Source organism: Molothrus aeneus, chromosome 9 (genome assembly GCF_037042795.1).
Source record: "Molothrus aeneus isolate 106 chromosome 9, BPBGC_Maene_1.0, whole genome shotgun sequence".
Taxonomy (NCBI): Eukaryota; Metazoa; Chordata; class Aves; order Passeriformes; family Icteridae; genus Molothrus; species Molothrus aeneus.
The window spans coordinates 17062897-17075931 of NC_089654.1; the positions used below are offsets into that span (position 1 = coordinate 17062897).

The 13035-nt window shown below is 36.8% G+C and overlaps 1 protein-coding gene across 4 annotated transcripts in view; it reads left to right on the forward strand.

Moving 5' to 3' along the window:
* The window catches only part of FNBP1L (formin binding protein 1 like), a 52820-nt gene that overhangs the window by 12257 nt on the left and 27528 nt on the right, over positions 1 to 13035 (forward strand). For all 4 annotated transcript variants that reach the window (XM_066555304.1, XM_066555305.1, XM_066555303.1 and 1 more), the window contains exon 2: positions 11942 to 12057. In XM_066555304.1, the coding sequence (XP_066411401.1) occupies positions 11942 to 12057 (116 nt within the window). The remainder of the gene's footprint in view (positions 1 to 11941; positions 12058 to 13035) is intronic.

The following is a 13035-nucleotide window of genomic DNA, read 5'->3' on the forward strand; positions in this document are numbered from 1 at the left end:
TAAAACAGTTTTATGTACTATGGAAGAAATGGGTTTTGATTTTCTCATTATGTCATGTTTTATTCAATATTTGAGGCTGTTTGCCAGAATTTCTTTAGTGTTTCTTTGACAGTTCCTAGACCATTGCTTATTTACAGAGATTTATCCCAGTGTTGGCCTCTCCTCCCAGCTTTGTGTCACCAGCGAATATGCTGAGGAGGCATCTGCCCCTTCATGCAGCTCATTGATAAATAAATATAAATATAAATGAAAATACTGGGCCAGTTTTGAACCTTGAGGTCCAGTCACAGATAAAGTACTGAGATTTGGTGCTTGTTCATCTCTATTGTTCAGATCTCCACTGGATTTTAGTGTGAATACCCTTCTATTTTTATGAGTTTAGTCATGAAGGAAATAACTGCTGCTGCTGAAGTACCTTTTAATTTCTACATTGACTATTCATTTGACTCTCAAAAAGAAATTGGCTCTCAAACAGGAAATTGGTGTGGTCTGCTGTCACTATTGCCTGTGTGACCCTGTGGTTCATGTTTATTTCTGTCCTGAATGTGAGTGCTGAATTGCTTCAGAAGTATGGACACTGATTATGCTATAAATTTGCTAACTTTCAGTATGGAGCTCCTGAAGTGGTGCAGAAGATATTTATGGACTGTCTTTTTAAAATGCTGGATTACAGAAACAGTATGAAAAATGAGCTGTTAAGAGTTTGGACTTTGTACATGTTTGTAAAGAATGAGTAGCCGAGCTACGACGGTTCAAAAGTGTGGGTTTTCTTCTCAGAACTCTGAAGTTTGTACTCAGCTTTTGTGTATGCAACTTCAATGTTCAAATATGCTGTAATAGGGTTGTTTTACCTTTTAAAAATTGTAACTTTTTTAATGGAAGTGCACTTACGGTTAAATTACATCACTCCTCTTGTTTTCTTTGTAATTTAAGGAAAAATGCCTTGTTAACCAAGGGAAACAGTGTGTGTTTTTGTACTATTTGATATATCAGAGGAAGTACATTTCTACAAGAAATAAAGGTTTTATGAATAATGTTATTCCTACAATCCAGATTATGATTCCAAAGGCTGTGGTGAAATATAGGAGGACTTTGCTGTGTATTTCTAGGCTCATATCCTAAAAACTCAGAGAAACTGATACGCGGCACAATTGTGTTACATTTTAGTGTTATCTGAATCACAAAATCTTGAAAAATTCCACTGTTTTGAAGGTGCCAGTAATAACATCTGCTTTTAGTTTAAATTCTTTATTCAGTTATGTTAATGTTACTACGAATTTTGCCTCAAAACCAATGAGTACAGTAGATTCCATTGCAAATAAAGGATGGGTGGTGGTGGTTTCCATTTTCCATTTGGGTTTTTGGATTTGGGTGTTTTGTTGCTTCTGGGGTTTGTGTGTGTGTTTAGTTTGTTTTCTTTCAGGGTATTTATCTGTGTCTGAAATAAGGTTCCAAAGTGTAGAGGAAGGCTCCAATTTACTGCCATATTAATTTCTTCTTAAGTGTATGGATTTGGTTTTGTAATCAAGTTTGAGAAGTATTTACTGTTGTTAGCAAGATATTTGTGAAGGGAAGAAGATGTGGCTACTATAGTCTTTCTCTTGAACACTGAAGTGTATTTACAGGTGACACTGGAAAGGGAAGTTCACTTTTCGGTAGGACTTGTTACGGGAAAATCTTCTTGTTCATTGGGTTGACAAAACAAACAGCATATGGCAAATCAGTCAACAGCCTTCCAGTTCTGTAACTATTTATGTAACTGGTCCCGTGATCTCTGGTTTTCTGAAGTACTGAGCAGTGTCTGCTCCCTTTTAGTGGGGAGTGTGCTCAGAACAGTCCCTGGTGATTAACTCTGGTAGTATTTGCAGCCCTTCCTACACCATAAAAGGCTAATGATTTAATTCAAGAAAATTGAAGGGCTGATCAAAATACCTATGAATAGGTATCTTACTCTGAGTGGTTTAGAAGAGCAAATATTTGTTTACAAGCTATGAAGTTATAATTTTGTCTTTTGAATATCAATAGCAACAAATGTAAGGTTTATGCCTTTGTCTTAAGTCTGTCTGATGGGAGCTGGTACTAACACTAGGAAATACCTTCTCATATTCCAGCTGCATTCGCTATAGCTTCTGCATGTAGGAGGAAAGAGTAGCTGAGACAGTTTATCAGAGCTATGCTGAATGAAGAGTTTTGTCTGGGTCTCTGTGCTTGGAGCTAAAAGATTCATGTTACAAGAAGAACCACTATATTTTACTCCTGTACCAAGTTGTTGTAGGTTTACTGGGTATTTTAATTACAGCTGTTAAGAGAAATGAACTTAAAGTTAAGAGCAGGATATGTTTGTTATATTCTTGTGCTGTAAGTTTTATTTTATGAGTTCATTGTTCACTCCAGTTGCTGTGTAGAAATAGTGTAATGAAGTGTGTTTTTTAGGGAGCTGATGACAAGAGTTTAAGATTCTAAATAATCTGCACCTTCATTAAATACATATGAAGAAAGTTGTCAGGAATACACTATGGATCTATACCTTGCTTTCTGTGTTAAAATGAAGTTCTACCAGTGATACTCACTGTCTGGATTCTGTATAGATATTTTTACACTATATTTGCCCTAATTGTCAGAATTACAAACAATATGATTCAACCCACAGGTTCTTTTCTTTCTCACTATTCTATTGAGACAAAGCCTAAAGATGCATCTTTTAAATGTGAAGCACACTAGATTCACTTGTCTGTCTGGGATTTCTCCATCATATTTGTTAAACAGTTTATAACTTAAGTCAGTTGAAAATGGTATCCTACAGTCTACTTAATAGCTGAGCAGATAAATACAGGGAAGTGATATTTGGACTAGAGGGAAGTTGCCATTCTCCCTTCTTTTTCACCTCCCCCATCTGGCAGAAAGTACTTCCCTGTTTTAAATTTGTATTAGGCATCTTGACTTTTTGATGAGTTCAGAGCTGTGACACTGTAATAATTTTAACTGTAGCAAACTCTATAGAATAGCCTCTAATATGCAAATGAAGTTATTTTGAATGTCACATTTCAGTTCAGTAAAACTCACTAAATAGTGCAGTGTGAGCTAGGTCCCATGGTATTGCAGCTGGGCATGTTGTAATACAGTTGGTACAGAGTTTTGTGTGCACATGCAGATCTTGTTTTCTGAATTTGTGAGGTAGGGCATCTCAGTGCTCTGTAATATTCCATGTGCAAACCTTCTATCTTTCCCCTATTGCCTCGCTTTGTAACATCCAGACTACTCCCTTCTTGTCTTGACTGCACTGTTCACTCCCTTAATGTATGGAGAGGAAAAAAACAGTGCAGACTCTGCTTGTTAGATGCTATGCCAGACTGGCCAGAGCAGGAATTTAACCCTTCACTGAAGAAGTTGTCAGTGGGTGAGATCCCTTTCTTGTTTGTACAAGTTTTGGAAAAACAGATCCTCCAGAATGCAAAAACAGATTCAGTCACATGTGCAAGGACTGGGGAGTGTTGGAGTTGCTTGCTCAGTCAGTCTCCCATGGATGCATTTTTAATAATATTGTGGAAGTATCTGTAGTTGGTGGAGAGGCATTTAAAAGTTTTGAAAGGCTTCAGTAGTTTCATCAAGGGTTCTTTAGTCATACACTAAAACATTCACCTTGTACATAGAGTGTCAGGTCATGTAATAATATTTTGTAACTGAGGAACTTAATGATTGCTTACACAGTTTTTGAAAAATAAAAGTCTTGCATCAGTGTTTTCCAAGGCAGATAATTTGTTCTTGCAGACTTTCTGTAGGCTACCATTAATCGTGCAGTAAATGTGCTGGTTTTGCACAGAACTTCTGCTTCACATGAGGCCTCACGTGGCTGTTGGTCATACAGCAAATTCAGTATTCTACTATTTCATTGATTTATAGCCTTACTGCTTTATAATCTGTTATTCTAGTGTTACTGGAAAGATGGGATTTTCTCCAGATATTTCTTATAATGAGCAACAGTATCTCTAAGCATTGTACAAACAGTAGTAGCATTTTTTTACTGTGATGCATGATATCACACTTACTTCATTTAGGGTTAAACATAGTCTTCCTGTCTCCTATTTCAAGTGACATAACTAGGACTAAAATGTACTTATGCTTTCAGCCTCTTTATTAACAACCTTCAGCCATTCCCAGGAGACTGAGGAAGTGCCTGTTTTCTGGCTTGGCTATGGTGAAAATAAGATTTCTTGGTGTTTAGGGGAATGGACATAATTATATCCTTTGTATATACAAGGCAAGTGTAATACTGCCCCTGTGTTAAGATGGCAACTATTTTAATCCAATAATGCTCGAAAATACATGGTTTGTGATCTGCTATTGTCTTGGATAGAGATGTTTGAAAATGGTCTGTTTTAAGTTAGTGTGGGAATTAAGCGTAAAATAGAACGTGTTTCAGAATTAAGCTTTGGTTCAAATGCAGATAAAACTCAAGTATTCTAACAATCTCTATTAAGAACATATGTGAAAAAAATCTGGCTAAGTTTCTATTAAAAAGAATCTTCCCAATCAAAAGTTGAATGAAATTAAGGGGATGATTGAAAGCTAAGTGAGTGGGTTCTGATCCAGTTTACAAAGAAGGATTTCCTGATCTATATTTTATGTGTGCTTGTATTCTAGCTTACTTCATAGGAGTGTGTGTGTGTGTGTTTGTATTTTCTCAAGTGGTGGTGGTGGTGGTAAGGGAGTCCTTACTGACTGCTTGGGACACAGTTCTTACCTCCTTCCTAGCTTGTAGGTAAAGGTACACCCCCACAGGGGAGAGCCTGTTCATTGACAAGCACAATGTGAACAGCCTATGATGGGTAGCAGAGAGGAAGGAAGCCTGGAAATGTGTTCTGGCTATTCTACCAGCACTGTGTTGGTAGAACTTGCTGGGGAGGAAGGTGTGGTGTGTTTAGGGAATAGCCCTCCCTGCAGTGTGGGGCAGGCTGTGGGACTACGGAGGGGGTCAGTGAGGGAGGAAGAGAGCACATCTGCAGGTACTGCACCGAAGTGATGTTTCCCTTACTTCAGTTTGCATCATGGTGCAGTGAGGCAAATCTGCTGTTCTAGTCCTTATGAATGTGGCCATTTGTTAAGAATCTGAAGAATTCTGGAGATTATTCATTAACAGGGCAAATAGGAGTGGTTGTTGAGATGCCCTCTGCGGCAGCGTGTTCCTTTCCTCCCTTGTTTTAACAGTGCTGTTCCTTGTCCCAGTTGGGAACTTTTTCAATCGGTTTGCTCTACTGGTAGGAAACCTGCTGGTAAAATCTAACGATTAGTCCAGCTCTGATCCATTCAGTGGCATGGGTGAACTGGGGTGCACAGCTTTAATCTCTAATGTTTTTCAGCTGATCTGTTAATCTCTAGGAGCAGAACTTGATTCTTTTGTAATTATGGCTGCTCTTTTCAAAAGCAGTCTAAAATGTTTGCACACATATTCTGTCTGTGGCAGATTCCTGCTCTTTCCTGGAAACTGAATGTGTCACACCTGTGAAGTTGGTAGGCCTCAAACAAGACATCCCCTCCTGCCAGACCTGACTTTCATCTGGAGTTTCCAAAGCAGTTCCTTTGCTGCTGCTCTGGGGACATCTTTATGGAGAAAAACAGTCTTTGTCTTTCTCTTCCTCAATTGCAGCTGTCCTTTTTTAGTTTTGCTTTAGAAAGCTGACTTGCTGTATGCATTATCTTAGAGCGTGGCTGCATCTCCAGTGGTTCAGTACTTTTTTGAGCTTTTTGCTCACTTTATCATGCAAATGTTTCTCTCATCATAGAAATTGACTTTTTAAAATTACAGTTGACAGTGATATTGCTTTTCAAAAATATATACTAAAGCTTAATGGGCAAATAGATTTTTCATACTGTGTTGTTACTATGAATTTATTAATTCTTTATTAATCAGAGCAAAGTAGTCTTTTGTCCAGCTAAAAGTGATTTTGAAATTACTGTTGTTTTCCTTTTGCATATTAAGCACTGTGTATTTCTAGCAGAGTTTCTCTTTTAAATATTTTCAAGCTACAGCATAGTGTACTGTTAATACCAGTGTCTGAAGTTTTGCAAGCAAAGTAGCTCCATGTCCTGAAGGTCAACCTACAGACTGTTTTCTGAAATTCTCTTTGGGAATTATTCCTTTTTTCATGACTCAAAAAGACTAGCAGATTTTCTTCATAAAATCCTGTACCTATGCCTGTACAATCAATAGTGAACTTCTGTTTTAATATGAAATTAAAATGTGAAGTACTATTTTTGTATATGAATGTGTAACTTCTTTTCTCATCTTAATCTGAGTGCCTCTGCTTTATTTCCAGTGTCACTGTGGCTTTTGATGTTGCCACCCTGAACCTTCTAATTGATATTAATCTTTTAGTCTATAAAATACTTAGCCTTTAGGTTTGCTCACAGCACATTTTTCCTCTCTCAACTGTAATGCCTAGATTGTTTTCAGAGGGGAATGAGGTACAATTTGCAGATTAGTCTGGAGCTACAATCCAGAACTCGAAGAAAGCAGAAAAGCAAAACACTTTCTTTTTTGTTCTTGATATAGAAGCAGCTCTTTGTTAGTTTTCAGATGTGAAACTAACAGGGTGTTTTGAAAAGATAAAGTACTGTTTAGCTGGAAGCAGCTTTTGTCTGCCTGGTTAGAAGAAGCACATTGCAGTTGCAAGGAAAAAAGAAAGACCAGACCAAATTGATAATTATGAAAACAAACAGGCAGGAATACAGAGGAATGATAATCAGTTCAGACAGTAAAATAAAAGAGCTATTATCCAAAGATAGAAAAGGAAGCAGGAATGCATAAAGATAGAGACAAAAGTAGAAACCCAAAACAGACAGTGAAGACGGATCCACAAAGAGAAACTGAAATGTATTGTCAGAAGTAGATTAGTGTGACATGCTCTAATTAAAATACAATTTTCTAATTAACTTGTCCTGAAGACAAATAGGGAAAGGTAGAGTATATTTTCCTGGTCAGTTCTCATTAATATATTCATTGATGATTATGGTTCCCATAACTTTTAATGTAGCACATTAGGTAGTTCTTTGTACAAAGACTGCAAGATATTTATTTTGTTTTGTTTCATTTTTTGAAATAAAGAAATTTACTTGGAGATACCTACTAATAAAACAGTGAATAATTTGAAGACCTTGATCATTATCTAAAAATAAAAAAAAAATAAAACCCAAGCTGCATAATGTTTCATCATTCAGCCATTTCATAAGAGTTTTATAAAATCTCAATATGTTAAATAGTCATTTAATAATGTTTTGTGACTTAAAATATTTAACTTCTTGAATAGAGTTGGATGTTAAGAAGCAGTCTGTTTTTCTTCTGCAGTGCTGCTCATGCAGGCAAAAAAAGACATTATGCAGAATTTAGCCTATTATTTAAATTTATCCATAATTCAGGTTCATTTGAACCTGCCTCATGGGCATAAATTAAGTAAACAAGAACTGCTAAGATGGGTGTTAAGTTACCTAATCAATCACCCACATTTTCTCACTTGGCTTTCTGTGGACTTGTAGTTTTGTGGTTAAGTCATGGCTTTTCGTAAGGTAATAATAAAATACAATATTTATGTCCACAAATGCACTGGGGCTTTTTTGATGCCAAGTGTTTTGATTTTTTTTCCCCTGAACCTGATTGCTGCTTTTCCATGCTCTGAACACTGTCATAGTACATATTTCCTTATACAACCTGCATAAGGGTTAAGAATTTAGAGAGGAAAAGACAGGATTGAGTTTTTAATCTCCCACTCACTGACTTGGAAGTTTAGACTGGCTGTGCAGCCTGGAGAACAAAGAATTGGGAAAAAAACCTCGTCTTGAGCCAGTGTTTCAGAAGTGCAAATAAGATCACTTGGGTAACTGCAGACTAAAATTGTGGTCAGATAAAAGTATGGAAGTAATGATGAACAGTTGAGTCAATAGAGAATAAAATGATGGTAGAATAATTAATGGAAAGTATCCTCATTTCAAAGAAAATGTTTTATTAAGTAGCTATTGCAGATGTAATTAATTGAGATAGGTTTCTGAAATTGTAAGTCAATGTACTTCAATGTTTAATGTGATTCTTAGAACTTTCAGCTGTATTGTCTGGAGGTCAGTGAAATGGGAGACTAATTTGAAAGCAATTCAAAGTTAATGCAGTTAGCTAGTTTACATACTGTAAAGGAATAAATTAGTGAAACAGAAGGATTTTTTTACAGAATGATACCACAATCCTAGCTTTAAATGCAAGTAGAATTGCTTTCTGAAGTTCATGAAAGCTGGGAACATTAACCCTGTAAAAATCTCAATCTTGTTGAACGCCTTTTATTTGAAACTCCCACACTAGTCAGTGTCTGGACTGGTAGCTTTGGGAAGACTAAACGTCCAGTCTTTATGCTGTAGCATGCTCATCCCTCTGAAGAGATCTCCCATGTTTTTCTTTTTATTGGTTCTTAAGGCTTGTTTGGAGAAAAAACAAGTGTCAGTAAGAGGAGGAGAGCAAATCTCGCGTTTAACCCAGGAGAGTCTGTTTTGTCTTGGGTGCAGGTTTGAGTCATGTTCGCTCTTGGCTTTGATGCTTCAGCTGCTATTTTTGTAAATCTTCCTGGTATCTGCAAACATATGATAAGTTTAGGGCTGCAAACCTGGAGTGTTTATAACATTAATGTGTGGTTCCAGTAAATAATCTGGAAGAAATATTTAGGTAGGTGACATTTGTTTTGGAATAGTCTGTTTTGACCTACTACAAACTTCTTGTCAAGTGTCAGATTTATTTGTTTGTAGTGGAGAGACTTTGGACTACATTCCACTTTTGAGTGGGCAGTTTCTATGTAGGGCCACCATCCATTAGCTGACCTTAATCACTTTAATAATAGTCAGCTGCAGTTTTAATAATTTTTTTCTACAAAAATTTTCTGCTCAGCTGGCAAGGGGTGTGGGCAGTTACTAGACAAACAGTAATATATATGTGCTTGGAAATATTGTTGAGAACATCATTATCAAGGTGTAGAAAGCCAGATGTTACAGGATGTGAATTTTTTTAAAAATAACATTTCGCTGATCTCTAGTTAATGCAGTTTTCATATTTCTTACAAAGGAGGTAGCCAAATTGCTACACTGATATATTTATTTTGAAATTACAGACCTAAATTTTATTGAAACTGTTTGGTCTGTTTTCTTGTCTGTACAGCATTGCTGGGTTTTGACCATTTTTTTTTCCATTGTAGACATCACTTATATCTCAGTGTATTAGTTTGATTTCCTTTGTAGCAGTCTGGAAGATTTACTGTTTGTGTTCAAAAAGGAAGCTTTTTGCTTTATCGAGGCCCAGAGCTCAAATGTGAGCTCTGGGAGAGAGATTGAAAGTAAATAAGTGAATTTGTGACTCCCCTCTGGAAGCCTTTCTGAAAAGGCCAGGCCTTTTTGCTTATTCTCTGATGTTGCCTTTATCTTTTGCTCATTTATCTCAGTGGCTTTACAGAGCAGTGTAAGGTGATTCTTATGGTCACAGACTTACATTCTCTGGTTTATTGTTTATAGAGAATTTGAAAAATTGTGAAGCTTGTGGGATAATCCAGCAAAGCTGTCTTTGCACAGAACACACTGTTTCTAGAATCACATGAAGAAGAGGAATTGAGGGGAAAAAAAGAGTTTTTGTTACATGATCAGTGATGAAATCCTTGTAGTAAAGCATGATAGCTTGTCAAATGTAATTTTCATATTAACAAGAGACCTTGAGGGAAGGTAGAGCAGTGGAGTCCTTTTTTGTTTCAACAGAATATTTGGAAAGCCACTGTCTCTGGTTGCATGTTTGGAAACATAAGTAATGTGGTGTTCCCTAATGCTAATGAAACCTTAGCAGCAAATGAGAGCTTTGTGGTCTAAAGAGTTTAAGTAGGACAGCAAAGGCTTTGTTCTGCTGTGTGCTGAAGGAAGTCAGTTCTTTTTAATGGTATTAGGTATTGACTTCTTGCCAGAAGCATCTTTTACAAACTACTTTTGTATGCTAGGTTAATTTTGTAAGAGTAATTACACAAATGAGTGAAGTGTAAAAAAGAAAGGCTTCTTGAGATTGACGTATTTTTACGCACATTTGCAAATGTGGTTTGATGCCACAGCCTGGTCTGTGTCTGCCTATTCCCACACTCAAGCCATGCATGTGCAGCTGCTCTAAAAGCAGTAGCAGAAATGTCACTTTATTTGACATAAGCTATTTCGAGTGGAAATGTCCAGTTAGTGCAAAGCGCACATATCAGAATAATGTGAGATACAGGCCATAGTTTCCCAAATACATAAAAATCTTGTCTTCAGTCCCTCTCCCATCTCTTGGCTGTTTCTGTGGTTCTGTGGTGAAACATCAGGGAAAGTGGTTGTGATTTTGGTGGAGAGAGTGGTGCAGAGGCTGGTGGTGGAACAGGATGGATGCTTTTGGTGGCAGTACTCGCGTGCCATTGGGCTGAGGTGTTCAAGGCACTAATGGCTGTGGTTGAGAGTCTGGGGTGTACGATCCTGGCACCTGCAGGGCAGCATTGGAGAGCAGCCTTAGTCTTGTTATGTTACATTTATTTTTGTTGGTTATATAGCTGTGTTCGCCTGGTATCTCTTTAAGTGAATATGTGTTCCCTGAGTCTTACAACATTTTAGGCATTTTTTGCTTTAGCTGTAGATCATCCTACTGCGTGTTGAAATTGAACTTAAGTTGATAGTGCTAGAAGTCTACATCATTCATTAGGTTTAGGCAAGCCACTGAGTCTGCAAGAAATAGCCTCTGATAAACAGCCTTCAGGGCTTTTTTTTGCAAGTTAATTAAACTTTGAACTTAATTACTTCCTTAGCTTTTTTCTTTTTTTGATTTTTTTTTTAAGTTTACTGTGAAGTGAATTTGGATTCAGCCTCTACAAGATGCAAACTTTGATGTTTCAGTTACTTGCCTTTTTGGATTACTAAATAACTGCTAATTTTAAATGCTATTGAAAGCTGAAAATCCTTGATTTTCTCACTGTGGTGGATTATTGTAACATAAAATGCAAGTACGTGTTAGACTAAAGACATTTGCTAGGCGGTATTTTATACCTTTCTTTCCTCCTGCCTAATTCTCTAATTCTTATCCCCCATATTTCCACTTGCTTTTTGATTTTTCAGCTTGTCCTAATTAGTGTGTCCTCCACCTATTGATCAGTACAGAGTGCAGTGAAAGATTGGTTTTGAAGATGGTTTAATGTATTAAAAATTCCCCAAGTTTTTTTTCTTTTTCAGAAATGTAGTTTATTTTTTATTGTTTCTCCTTTTTGTTTTGTGCCTTTAGTTTGCTATAACTTTCTTAAGTACTAAGGACAGGTTTACTTTCTTTGGAATCTCCTGTTAGAGTTGATCATGAGCTGTGTATATAGTTTTGATTTAATAAATGTTTTTGATATGCAGACTACCCCCAAATTTAATCATGCTGCTAAAATTTATGTTATTTTTATTTCAGTGGGTAATCCTAAGAGTGAAAGTAATTTTTTGTATCCAAAGAAATTATAATTTACTGTGTTTCAAAGCTACCAGACATCTCTTTCGTGAGCTGTCTCTTATTTATCTAATAGTGATCTTTGGTTGAGTCTGTTATCTTGGTGGAAAAGATGCACTTCTGAAATAAAGGGTTTTGAGAAGAAAAAAAGAAAGATTTGCATTGTGAAAGTGATGAAAGGCTCCTTAGAGCTTATCATGCAAGTATTTATAGCTGTTTTTATAAAAAGAGGTAGATCTGTTCCTGCACGTGAAACCTGCTGTTCTGGTATATATGGCTGATACGTATATACACATTTAACTGATTTATAACTTGAATGACTTCTACCCCAGTAGCAAACATTCCCTCAGAGCACAGCTTACAAATAAATGTGTAAATCTGGTGCTGCTGTGATTCTTAACTAATTCTGGGTAATTTTGTTTCCTCTTGTTTTTAAAGGATCAGTTTGATAACTTGGACAAGCATACACAGTGGGGCATTGACTTCTTGGAGAAATACGCAAAATTTGTAAAAGAAAGGATAGAAATTGAGCAAAACTATGCAAAACAACTGAGGTAAGGCTTTTTTTCTCTGTAAGTGGATCTTAGAAGTTACTTAAAATCACTGTATCACTTGGTGGGCAAATATGAAATGTCATGATTAATGACTGTTTTTCATTTACAGAGTGAATTAGATCACTAGCTTTTTTCACAACAGACCAGTCCAAAACAAAATTATCTTTGGGTGTGCACTTGCTTGCTTGTTTTTGCCTTCTCTCCTACTCTTCTCTCCCACCCACCCTTCAGATCTTTGAACTAAAAAGGTTTAAGGCTTAAAATTAAAGATTCAAAACAAGGAAAACCATAGTGATTTTATGCACTGACTATCAGCATGTTTGCTGTAAAGTGCATTATCTGTATCTACACTTGAGAGTGTGTGTCTGCCTCTGCTACTAACTAATTTCTCATGTTGAATTGGCAAGAGCTACACTACATTGTGTTAAGAAATCTGATGGAAATAATTGAGTTGAACTTGAGAAAACAACAAGACCTTCCTGTCCTTAAAGCACACCCTTTCCATAGCAGGTCTTGTCCCTTTGGGTGAGACTGTAACCCAGCCACCTTTTGTCTCAGCTCTGTTCTGTAGCTGCCAAGTGAAACATCTTTGAGGTCCAATAGGAATTTCCCTTCAGGGATCATACAGGGAGAGTAGCAGCCATGAAATGGCTGCTTCAGAATAAAGTTATTTCTTCAGCATAAAGTAGGTTAATTTTTACCAACAGTGCACACAGTGCTTGAAGAATAAAATTGAAAGTAAGACAATCTTGTGAACTTGGCCTTCACCTCATCTTTATTGTCCTGAATTCCTTTGGGTGTTCAACTGAAGCTGCAAGCCTACCCTTGTCAGGCTGAAACTGATAGCAACTTCTCTCCTGTGGTTTCTTCCATCATTTGCAAATCAGATTGTCACTAGATAGAGAGCTGAGAAATCCTTCCTCATTAATACAGTAATGAGGTTCCCAGCTGAGGACATGGATGTTCTGTATCTGGGCT